The sequence below is a fragment of the Rattus norvegicus genome, chromosome 1 (genome assembly GCF_021556685.1).
Source record: "Rattus norvegicus strain SHRSP/BbbUtx chromosome 1, alternate assembly SHRSP_T2T, whole genome shotgun sequence".
Classification (NCBI taxonomy): Eukaryota; Metazoa; Chordata; class Mammalia; order Rodentia; family Muridae; genus Rattus; species Rattus norvegicus.
In genome coordinates, this window is record NC_141534.1 from 199098923 (window position 1) to 199110941 (window position 12019).

At 42.9% G+C, this 12019-nt stretch overlaps 1 protein-coding gene across 1 annotated transcript; it reads left to right on the plus strand.

Moving 5' to 3' along the window:
• Positions 1–1101: 1101 nt before the first annotated feature.
• Pstk (phosphoseryl-tRNA kinase) lies at positions 1102–11517 on the plus strand. The gene is made up of 6 exons (NM_001271229.1): positions 1102–1353; positions 3506–3800; positions 4035–4233; positions 7648–7723; positions 8219–8312; positions 11296–11517. The coding sequence occupies exons 1-6, from the start codon at positions 1138–1140 to the stop codon at positions 11493–11495; spliced, it is 1080 nt and encodes a 359-aa protein (NP_001258158.1). The 5' UTR covers positions 1102–1137; the 3' UTR covers positions 11496–11517.
• The last annotated feature ends 502 nt before the right edge of the window (positions 11518–12019 follow it).

Sequence of the window (12019 nt, forward strand, 5' to 3'; positions counted from 1 at the left end):
GAGAATATGTGTGCACTTTATACTCATACATTAAACCAGACCTAGCTTCCAGTTACCATTTGGGTTTTGCTTGTTTACTTTTGTTGTTTTGGTTTTGGCTTTTGAGAAAAGGTCTCACTTACACTGTAGCTCTGATTGGTCTGGTATTCTCTTTGTAGACCAAGCTGGCCTTGAATTTACCATGACTCTCCCAACTGTACCTCCAGAGGCGTGCACCGCCCTGCTTATATCAGTTGCAGTTCACTTCAGCACACACTGACTCTGCTCTTGAGTGCTGACCACTGTTTGAGCACATCTCTTATGAATAAAAAGTACCATTAAAGGTAATCAAAGAATCCAAGCTTATTTTTCGTATAGCACACGCATCCACAAATGTTTGTTTGGTAATTCTCCGAGGTCTATTTGTTCGTTTGCTTATTTAATTTTTAGGAAGGGTAAGGAGTTTGAGACAGGCTTGCCTTAAACTCTTGCTCCTCCTGTGAACTGGTGTGTGCAGCTTCTTCCTAGTGCTGGGACTATACCCCAACTCCCAGCTCGCTGATACTTTTTTTTTTAAAATCTATTTATAATCCGAGTTTTCTGCCGGCATGCATTGGGGATAAGGATGTGCATTTTGTGTCCTTATTTCTTCCCACTAGCTGCCGCCTGGCGGCACCGAGACTCAGTAAGGAATATTCAACCCCTGCATCCTTCAAGCCCAGAAATAGAAATATGCTGCCCTCGCTTCGCCTCCTGCTGTTTGATTTCCCGCATTTTACTTTTCAAAGCCTTTCTAAGTAATTTCTAGTCTCTCTTTTGTACAGAGGATGCCCATCGGTAACCCTAAGGCTTGAAGGTAGGGTAGGGAAGATGATTATATCTGGAGTAAATCAAACTCTGGAGCCCTTAAAGAGTGTTCAGAAAGTACAAAGAGAAGCGCCAAGGACACCTGGCCTAGGGTACTAGGGTCCGGGACAGCTGACACTAGTCATTCACGAGGTCCAAAAGGCCACCTGAGTAGCAGCCTGGACCAAGGCGTTTTCCCTGGACTCACATCCTCGTTTGCTCCTCTGTAGTGTCGCCAGAGGGCGCGGCACGGTGCTGGGGTACTGCGCGTGCGCACCGGGCGCAAAGGTTCCTGGAGACCGCATCAAGGGCATGAGAACCGCAGCAGGTTATGGGGCTACTCACAGCGACGGGCGGCCTAAGCTGGGACTGTGCGTCCTCTGCGGCTTGCCGGCGGCCGGAAAGTCGACTTTTGCTCGTGCTCTGGCTCTGCGGTTGCAGCGGGAGCGGGGTTGGGCCGTAGCCGTCCTCTCCTATGACGATGTGCTGCCTCTTGCGCTCCCGGACGGCGCGGGCACACAGCCTCGGGTCAGCATCGGGTTGGGGCGGACGTGTTTGTAGGCTCTGCAAAGGCGGTGGGGTTGTGGGTGGTTGATGGCCGGCCATTCTGGATCCTGGCCAAGCAGTGCCTGTGTGGGAGGGGGAGCCTGACAGAAGCCGGAAGCCAGGAGAATTGGTTAGCTTCTCTCTGTAGACCTGTGTTTCGGAATAATATGGTGTTGAGGTCAGGGCCATTGCTTTGTAGAGGTGTTTATGCCAAGTTTGTTACGTTCACATATTACATACTTTATGCAGTGGAGCTTTAAGATAAGGCCTAGCTATGTTGCCTGAGTTAGTCTCAATCTCCAGGGCTCAAGGCTCACCCTGACCTCTCCCCCTACAAGACCCCAATGACAGAGTAAAGTTTTAAGGTGTACATGGTGAACATCCTAGGCAGATACCTTCTGATAATAATCCTAGGTCCTAGACAAAGGGAGGGATCTTAAAAAAATAAAAAAGGTTAAAACTGGATTTTGTAGGACTGGTGCTCTACCATTTTGGAACTCCCCATGAGAATAAAAAGTACAAGTGATAAATAGCAAAATTGCTAGGTCCCTCCAGGAAAGTTTTACCAAATGAAGGGCCTGGTCTGCCACTAGTATTGGAAAACGTGATACTTTCTTGTTTGACAGCCAGATGGAGTAATAACTTTGAATTGTATGTGCCAAGTCTATACTTCTTAATCCCTTCGTTAACACCCAGTGAGGTGCACTCATTACAGAAGTACATGGAAGCCGGCCACATGGCAATAGAGTCCAGTCTCCAGTTGCATACTTATTCTAAAGCTAATGTCTTCTGAAACCTTAAATCGTTACATTCGATGGTTAGTGCTTGGGTGTAGAAAAGTTACATGAGTTAAAAGGTAAATCGGATGACTACATTTTCTAAGTATAGAAGAAGTACGGATACACAAAGGTAACTATAAACAAAGACTCAATGTACTTGGCATGTGGGAGACTTGTATTTTTCTTCACCAGAATATACCGCTTCAGTTTTGGTTATGAGGACAAATAAGGCAGTATTGTAATTGGGGGTTACCCGTATGGTAGTATTCTCATCACTTTGGAGAAAGATGAAGGTGATTGATGCGGACTGTTTTCCCACGCCCTTTTATTACTGTACGGTGTATTTATTTCCCCACTCTACCCCCTCAGGTCTTATTTGGTCAGTGTGATTAGAAAATCTCCGCCGTTTAGGAGGTGGCACACATTTCCTTCTCTGGGTTCACCTGGTGTAGTTTTTTGGAGACAGGGCAGGAGCAGGGCTCCTCGCCTGTTCTTCTGTATCTCCTCCCGCCTCGACCGCAGAACCACTCTCCTGTCCATCATCTTAGTTCCTTCCTCCTGTCTCTGCCATCGTCCCCAATCTCACAATCCAGTTGTTGGCCTAAGGTCTTGTAATCTTGACCAAAGGACCTTAAAGTGGACTTTCCTTATTACTGGTATCCCTTTTCATTTCAAGGACAAACCAACATTGTCTTAGCTTAGGCTGTAATCCAGCACGATAGTGATTGTGCTTTCTTTGGTCTCCTATATAGTAAAGGGTTTTCATTCTCATCTATTCACGCATTCATTCATGCATCCATCTGTTCATTTATTCATTTAAAATACATTTCTAGAACACCTGTAAGGTGTCAGTCAGCCTCTCTGCTGGAGGCACGTGGTCTGGCAGGGAGAAATATGAAGGTGCACAGAAGTACCTGACGGATACAGCCCTGCTAGAGTGTGGGCAACAGACAGATCAGGGTGGATTGCCTTCTACACGACTGCGTCTGACCCAGCTTCACACAGCTCTGGGGGCTTGGGGAATATTCCAGAGAGAAAGGGTGCAGGAACTATAAAGACAGGAAGGTATAAGAGACAAGGTATGGGATGAAAACTGCACATGCTTCAGTTTTGTGACCTGAAATTTTAAATAGGAAGAGGATGGCAGTAAAACAAGACGATCAACCTACTGGCTAAAATTCTGGCTGGGTGTCGCATCCTAACACTTGTAAGGCAGGGGCAGGTGGATCTCTGTGAGTTCAAGGCCAGCCTGGTCTACAAAGTGAGTTCAGAACAGCTAGGGCTTTTACACAGAGAAACCCTGTCTGAAAAAAAAAAGCCTAATATAAATTGCAATTCTTTTTCGTTTTTTGTAGCCATCCCAGTGGAAAATGTTCCGACAAGAACTGTTAAAGCACCTGGAATGCTTCTTGGTAGCGGTCATCACTGGGGCTCAGATGTCTGCCCCACCCAACAGGACTGAGGCCATGTGGGAAGATTTTATAACCTGCTTAAAAAGGCAGGATTTGATGATCTTTTCTGAAGCGCTAGAGGCCCAGCCTTGCCATCTCTTGGCAAAACCTGCTGTTTTTAGACCTTTGTTTTTGGTGTTAGATGACAACTTTTATTACCAAAGTATGAGATATGAAGTCTACCAACTGGCTCGGAAATGTAATTAGAACATTTTTTCTTACACGTGGAAGCATCGATTCACGCATACCAAAAATCACAGCTGCCTTTAGTGAGATTTTAAATTGGATTAGGCTTATATGGATTTAGTTTTTAAAGTGGGTATTCAGTATTGCAAGTGGGAGTTTCTCCTGAATCATCTGGGACTAGTGTGTATGTATTTCACATTTCTGGAGAGACAGACTGGTAATTTGGTAACTTTAAAACTGTTTTCAGATTCACTAGGCTTTTGCCAGATCTTTTTAGATTGTCCCGTGGAAACATGTTTGAAGAGGAATGGCCAGAGACCCCAACCACTGCCAGATGAGACCATCCAGCTCATGGAGAGAAAGATAGAAAAACCCAACCCTGAGAAAAACGCCTGGGAACACAACAGCCTCGTAATTCAGAGTTCAGCCTGTTCTTCGGAAGCCAGGTATTCTGCTCCAAGCCCTTTCAATGCTCTCCTGTTAGGTACTCTGGGAAACATATGCTTAACTGTTTGGGGTTCACTGCTCTCCCACAGGCTTGGGGAATCGTGTGGTGGAGCAAACTAAACCAAGGAAGTTGTTTGTCCAGGGTCACCAAACTTTTAACGGCTAAGATTTGAATCCAAGTTTCTTTATAAATGTCTTCTTTTAACTGTTCAAACTGTAACGTCTCAGGCTGGGGAGATAACTCAGTGGGTAAAGGGCTTGCTGCACTGGACCTGAAGCTCAGATATGTAAAGTTGGTCATAGCTACTCACATCTACAGTCCCAGCACTGGGTGGATGTGGTGCCTGCCCATGACAGCTGTCTACTGAGAGACCCTGACTTTTGGTATTCTTGTTAAAGATGCCTACTAAATGAGATGTGGCGTGTTTTTGTACAGATCTATGAGCTCAGTGGTCAAGCACCTGTGTAACTTGTGCAAAGCCACAGCATGAAACCCAACACTCTTCCAAAGTCTTAAATTGTAATTGAACTAATATTGGGTTCTGATTTGTTCTAGAGCTCTCTATAGTCATCCTGCCCGTGTGTGTGTGTGTGTGTGAAACTTTCCATTGGGGATAGATCTGTAGAATTTTGGAGCAGTACATTTTTGTTAGAAATTTCATGAATGATGAAAATGTTCTCTGTCCTGTCCAGTATGGGAGCAGCTAGTCCTGAGTGTTGGTGAACACTTAAATGTATCTAATGCAAGAGATCGGCGAGCTGATAGTTAATTTAATATGGCCTCATATGGCTACAGACCATGCTGTTTAACATTGTAGATCTTAGATACATTGTGCACATTTCTTTAGTTTAATTTTTAAGCTTGATTTGTCTTTTATATAATCATATCATTTCCTCACTTCTCTTTACCTCCTCTTATTCCCCCCCCCACATTCCTTTCCAAATCCATGGCTTATTTATTATCGTCTTATACATACTTACATATAATGCATTTATGTACGTATAGTATATGACTTACTGAGTCTGTTGAACATTGCTTGTGTATATGTGATTTCAGGGCTCACAACTTAGAATTGGATAACCAATCAGGGGCCTCCCTAGGGAAGACTAATTCTCTCCTTCTCAGTAGTGATTAGTTGCCTATAGTTCTTTGTCTAGGGAGGGGTCCCCTGAGAATTCCCCTTCTAGTCAGCCTGTCTGTTGGTGCTGTCATAGTTCACATCTTATTTAGGCAGCCAGATTGTTAGTAATCGTGACTATGGCTTCTGTGTCATTGCTAGGAGACAGGATCTCACAGCACATTTTCTGGCTTACTGCCTCTTACAATTCTGTCTTCTGCAATGTTCTCTGAACCTCGAGTACAGGAATTGTGTTACAGATGTAACCACTAGGCTGGGCATCCCATGGTCACTTGTTTTCTGCATTTTGGCCACGTGCAATGGTCTCAATTGGCTGCAAAGAGAAATGGCTTTGAGGAGAGGTGAGCGCTGCTCCTCCCTATGGGTATAAGTATTTAGAATGCTGTTGGGAAGTAGTGCTGATTTACTGTCGTGGTAGTAGTGGGCTCTCTTCTATGGCCTATGGCCTCACTAACCCCAGATAGTCAGAAAGTTTTCCAGTACCTGGCCTGTTTTCTTTCAGTTGAGTGGGCCTTAAGTCCAAATAGACAGCTGTTGGTTACCGCCAAGAAATGGTTGCTGTCAACTATTGTTACTTTAGAGATATTGTGTCATGCTGGTTTTAAGCTTATTTTAAAAAATTCATTCTTTGGAAGTCTCTAGGCAGATTTCTCAGTACAGATTCTATATAGTTTATAGATTTCACATACCCACAATAAAATGGAACTAGCACTTAATATAATTCATAAAATAAGTCACTGGTGAGGTTTCCAGTTTTCCAAAAGAGAGTCTTAGTATGTAGCCCACCCAGGACCTCCAAATCTATGTTTCTTTTTCAGTTTCCCAACTACTATGATTGATTGTAGATAGATGAGTGCCATCAGGCCCAAATAAGGTGTCTAGTTTTGTCATAAAATCTTGAAACTGAACGGGTACATCACCAATGGATGGCTGTTCTTTCTGGAGCTCATATAAATCCCTCTCCCCCATTAGGCAGTAAGTGGCCAATTGAGGTACTTTTAAAATGGCGTCAGTTGATCTGAAGACACCAGTGAGATGTGGGGTAGCAGACTGTGGGTTTCTGTCATCACTACCAGTCCTTACTGTAATCTACAGTCCCAAGTCTTACAAACGTAGTCAAGTGACTTGGACATATGCAGATAGTCACAGGGCAACCAAATTGAGGTAGTGCCAAGACTGGAGTCCCGTAAGGCAAACCGAGAGGTAAATCTGCAACTATAACTTTTAGCACATGACATATCGGCAGTGTTTCTGGACACAATGCCATTCGGTCCTTACCACTCTCTAAGGGTAAAAATTGCATGAAACTTCCATTGTATGCTGGGATAACTGAGGCGTAGATAAATCAAGTAACATGCCTAGGATGTAAATGGCAGAACCAAGGGACCTGGTGCCGTCATATTCTAGAGCCCTGCCGTGTCCACATAAGAAAGATCAAGGTGGAGGTGTTACACTGTAGAGTCATTAACTTGTAACTTCCGCTCTGATCTCTCTGCTCTAAGTAAAGCCCAGAGTCTGCTCCTGATTTCCATATTCTAATAACCACCCTGCCGTCATCCATCCCAAAGGAGCCTCCCATGCTGTGTGAGCACCAGGGTCTTGCTTCCAGGCCTGGTGTCTGATGTTGTTCCCCTTACTTGGCTCAGCCATCTAAGGTGGATGGATGGCAGAATCTGGCTACCCAGTCTCAGAACCATCTCTCTATTGTCTCCATTCAGCCACTTACCAGTGTCCAGGATTACGTTCTTGCCCAATGGCTTTCCTGTCGCACTGCATTCCATTTTCAGGACTGGGGTGGTGGGCACCTTGTTAACACCCAGATTGGCAGTTTCAGTTTCAGCTTTACAATGTCTACATATGAGATGCTGAATGTGCACATTTACTGAATGAACGAATTCTGCCTGAACTCTCTAGGGACCCTGGGCTGGTGAAGGAATTTGTTAATCCTTATCTGGTAAATAAAAAGCAGCCAGAAGTAAAACACGCTCTTTCTTTAGGGACTACAATAGAGTTTGAAAAGCCTGCAGTGCAGGGGAAGAAACTGCTTATTGGTACATCTTAGGAAGTTAGCCTCTTACAATCGCTTGTAATTGGTTTTGAGCTTCACTTAACATTTTACAAATGGAAGATGGCTTCCAGCTCACTCACTTTATCCCCCTTCAATAGGGACCTTGGAGAACAGCAGTTTTGCTATCTGGAGTTCAACCTAGTATTATTATTGCAGGTTCTTGAAAAATGAAAGGTTTCTTATTCTTTATCTCACTTTCTCTGTAGCCTGGAGGTGACTGATTTGTTGCTTACTGCTTTGGAAAATCCCATAAAATGTGTTGAGGATAATACGGAACAAAAGGTAAATATTCCAGTTAGACTTGGCTTCCAAATGAAAAGGAGTAACCTTCTTGCAGGGAGACTTTTTGAGCTGATGATAGCAAGAGAAGAGGGGAAAATGGTCCATTAGCGGAATAGCACTGCAGCAGCCTTCGGTTTCTGACACACCGGCAGGGAGCTGCTAAGGGCCTGTGCTGCCTGGCGGAAGCCCCGTGGTCAGTGTTCAGAAACGTTGAAGCCTTATGTTTGGGACTTCAGATGGACCAAGGTAGACGTGCTTATACCATTCAAGCACAGAAACAACTACATATAGGCTGGAGGAAGTTTTAATTCCTAGCAAGCCAGCTTTTGCAGTCACCAGCACACACTTTACAACTGGACCTGACCCATTTGGATCTTCTGTGAAATAAAACAAACAGAAAACCACCATTGCTTTTCTTTTGGTCCCTTCAAATGTGTCTGCACCTTAGTCGTTCCTTTATAAACTGTTCCTAGTAACACTGTCTATGTTACACAGGAAACTGACAGAATAATCTGTTCTACTAACATCCTTCATAAAGCTGATGAGACCCTCCGAAGAACCATCTCTCAGACGATGAGGGAAGCCAAAGGTACGCTGACTTGGTTCTGGGCTGTTTAGCGTCTGGGGTGCTCTCTCTCTTGCTGCTGCCATTTCCCTGACACCAGGAAGATTTATTCTATCAGCGTTTGTATCATATTTCAGTTTCACATTTGCTGTTTGGCTACATAGCTAGACCATCCTCTAAAACTGCATCCCTTTTACTCCTTCTTACCCAGTGGCCTCTTTCTTTCACGAGACCTTTTCTTAGGTGCCAAGGAATGAATAGGATGCAGAACATTCTAGTGTAGAGACAGACAAAAGGCTAATTATATGAATACATGTCAGTCCCTTGAAGTCAGAGTGCTAGGTTTATTTCTTGAGAGTAATTAGGGTGCTGAAGAGGTTATTTAGTGGTTAAGGACAGTCCAGGGTCAGGGGTCAGACTAGTATGGGATCTGAACAGTCACTGTATTATAAATATGAATAATACTTAAAAGTAAGGAATCATATTACTTATTACATATTAGATATGTGACTAACTATAGTTTTTTCAATACTTTCTTTAGGTCTTGAACATTTAACTCCTTGCTATGTTTAAAATTTGTTTTAAAAAGACAGCAGCACATTAACTCCTTTGATGTACTAAATGTTTCATACTCACTTTTTACAGTCATGTACAGCGGGTGTAATTTATAAATAGGAAATGGATTCACAGTGAATCAAGTAACTTTGCCAAGGCTGAACAGCTACTAAATTTGGGGGTAACCTGGGGTGAAGGTGATTCTGATCCAGTCTGTTGCTGTGCCCCTCCACCTTTATTGTCACCTTCATAAAAGCTGGAGACACTGAAAACCAGTGTTAACCATACCGTGTTTCTCAGATTCTCTGTATCCATGAGCATAGGCCGTGAACTGTGTGTAATGTACTGGATAAATTCAGGCACATGTGGAAACAAGCCTCAGAAACACATCCCCGTATTCAATGGAATGTTTCATTTTCTCATTTTAGAAAAATGCCCATCGCCACCCATTAATGAATTACAGTCCAAAATTCCTAAGAGGGTCAGAACAGAAATGGCACTGTAATTAGAACAAAGAAGAAATTATTCTAGTTTTTTCTCAGCCACATCTCTCGTCGTTCTGTCTTGTGCCCAAATCATTCACTGCCCACCTATTGGGAAAATGGTGGCTTTTCTGGAGGGACTGATACTGGGTTCTAAATGTGTGCTTGAGTAAAACAGAAACATTCAGTTTCTTTGCCGTCAAGAAAGTGAGGTGGCGGCCCACAGAAGGTATACAACATTTGCAAATGTCTCATGAACATATACATACATTTACTGAGATCTTTACTACTCAGTAACACAGGTAACCCAATTTAATGGATAAATCTCCAAATAGACATTTTCCCCCAAGGGAGATGAGAAATGGCCAGTATTCAAATGAAAACATGTTTAAAATTTAATGAACAGCAAAATACGAATCAAAACCATGGGAGATATTGCTTCCCAGCCATTAGAATGAGCAGAATGAGGGGTCCAAGTCTCGTTGAGGGTGTGCACCCTCTACTGGTGGAAACATGAAATGATGCGTGCGCTCTGGAAAGTCGGGTGGTTCTTCCAGTGGACTTACTGTGTGGCCCTGCTGCTCTGCTCCATGGTGACAGGACCGAGAAGAAAGTATAATGTTGATACAGAGCTGTTTATAACAGGACTATTCATAATAGCCAAAAGGTGGAAATAACCCAACTGTCCATCACCTGAGAGATAAATGGGTAAATACGATAAAATGGAAGGTTTTTGGAGTAGCTATAAGTAAGACTAGAACACTCACACAGGATAGAACATGGGGAACCGTGCAGACATCTAAACTGAAAGAGCATATGAACATCCTGAACTGGGAAATCAGGGCAGGGCAGGACAGGGGTGGTAGGTTAGGGTAGGGAAGTGGGGTTGAGAAGGGTGACTGTTGGGGGATCCAGGTTTTGATTTTAAGTTATGAAAACTAAAATTGACTGTGGTGATGACTGCACATATGTGAATAATCTAAAAACATACATTTTTTCTCGAGACGGGGTGTAAGTAGCTCTGGCTATCTTAGAACTCTTGTAGACCAGACTGGCACGAACTCATAAAGCCACCTGCCTCTACCTTCCCAGTGCTGGGGTTAAAAGCATGTGCCATCATGCGAGCTAAACCATTGTATTGTTAATGGATACATTTATGGTGAGTTATATCTCAATAAAGCTAATTTCAGATGCCCAGTAACACTGTCCATATGGCCATGCCTGATAGAACACTTCTGTCATCATAGAAAGTTGCTTGGGACAACTGTTCAAATGTATTATTTATCAGCTTCAAAAAAAAAAAAAAAACCAAGTTGTCAGTTTATTTTTCAAAGCAGAAGATAGTAAATTAGGTACCTTGGCTCAAAAAATAACCTACTGTGGCAAGCCTTTAATCCTGGCACTTGAGAGGCAAAAGCATGACATCTATGTGAGTTTAAGGTCAGCTTGGCCTACATAGTGAATTTTAGGCCAGACAGTGCTACATAATGAGAATATGTAAAAACATCCTTCTAGGGATATGGAGAGATGGGTCAGTAGTTAAGAGCACTTGCTATTCTTGCAGAAGACCTATGTTCAAATCCCAGCACTGACATAGTGGCTCACAACCATCTCTAGCTCCAGTAATGGGGGATCTTATGCCTTCTTCTGGCCCCTTTAAGCAGTAGGTGCTCAGACACATACAGGAAAAGCATTCAAATACATGATATAAAAATAAAATCTTTAAGATACATATTCTTCCAAGTTTATCTTTTTCTACTCAAACACTTCAGAGAAATTCTAATCCTAACTCCCTATGGCTATTATTTTAGATGACTTCTGATGACATCAGTGTGATTTCTTACCTATACACTTTATAAATGCCTCCTGATTGTTTATTGGAGAAACTGGCCTGTTTGATGGGATCAAATGCCTGATAGCAGCAGGCAGTCCAGACTGACTTACAGGAATGTTAATGTGTTTTATTTTAGATGAACAAATACCTCCTACTAACCTGAAGCGTCTAGCAGAAGAACTTAACAAGCTCAAAGCAGATGTGTTAGAAGATCTAAGACAAGGAGACAGAAAATACCTGTGCTTTCAGCAAACCACCGACTTACCAGATGTTATTTCTTCTTTTTGTAAGGAGAGAGATACCATTGTGCAGAAGTATTTTTCAAAGCAACATTAAACTTTCTGAATTTCTAGTAAAATGTCTGATTTGGGTAAACTTTTACAAATAATTTTGTATGGCTAGGTATTTTCTAGACCAATACTGTGACTTGCCAAAGTCCACTCTGAACACACACACACACACACACACACACACACACACACACACACACCAATCCAAAATGTCTATTCTAGGTATTTTCTAGACCAATACTGTGACTTGCCAAAGTCCACTCTGAACACACACACACACACACACACACACACACACACACACACACACACACACACACACCAATCCAAAATGTCTATTCTAAAAGTTCTATTTTGCATGCCAGAATTTACTTCAGTGAGCTACTTGTCGATTGACATAGTTAACTGAGTATTCGAGGCAGCCTTCCTTGTTGATGTGCATACCAGGATACTGCAGCCTAAACTGATTTGAATCACTTGAAGAATCATCTGAATAATTTGAAGGAATGTATTAGTTCTCAGCATACAAGAATGCCAAAATACCTGACAGAAAACTACTGAGAGAAGGAG

Bases quoted from the DNA above. Each gene is read 5' to 3' on its own strand.
- Pstk (NM_001271229.1), top strand. From the start codon at position 1,138: ATGAGAACCGCAGCAGGTTATGGGGCTACTCACAGCGACGGGCGGCCT. The intron at 3,801-4,034 runs GTAATTAGAACA...AACTGTTTTCAG, and splicing joins CTACCAACTGGCTCGGAAAT to ATTCACTAGGCTTTTGCCAG. The intron at 8,313-11,295 runs GTACGCTGACTT...GTTTTATTTTAG, and splicing joins GACGATGAGGGAAGCCAAAG to ATGAACAAATACCTCCTACT.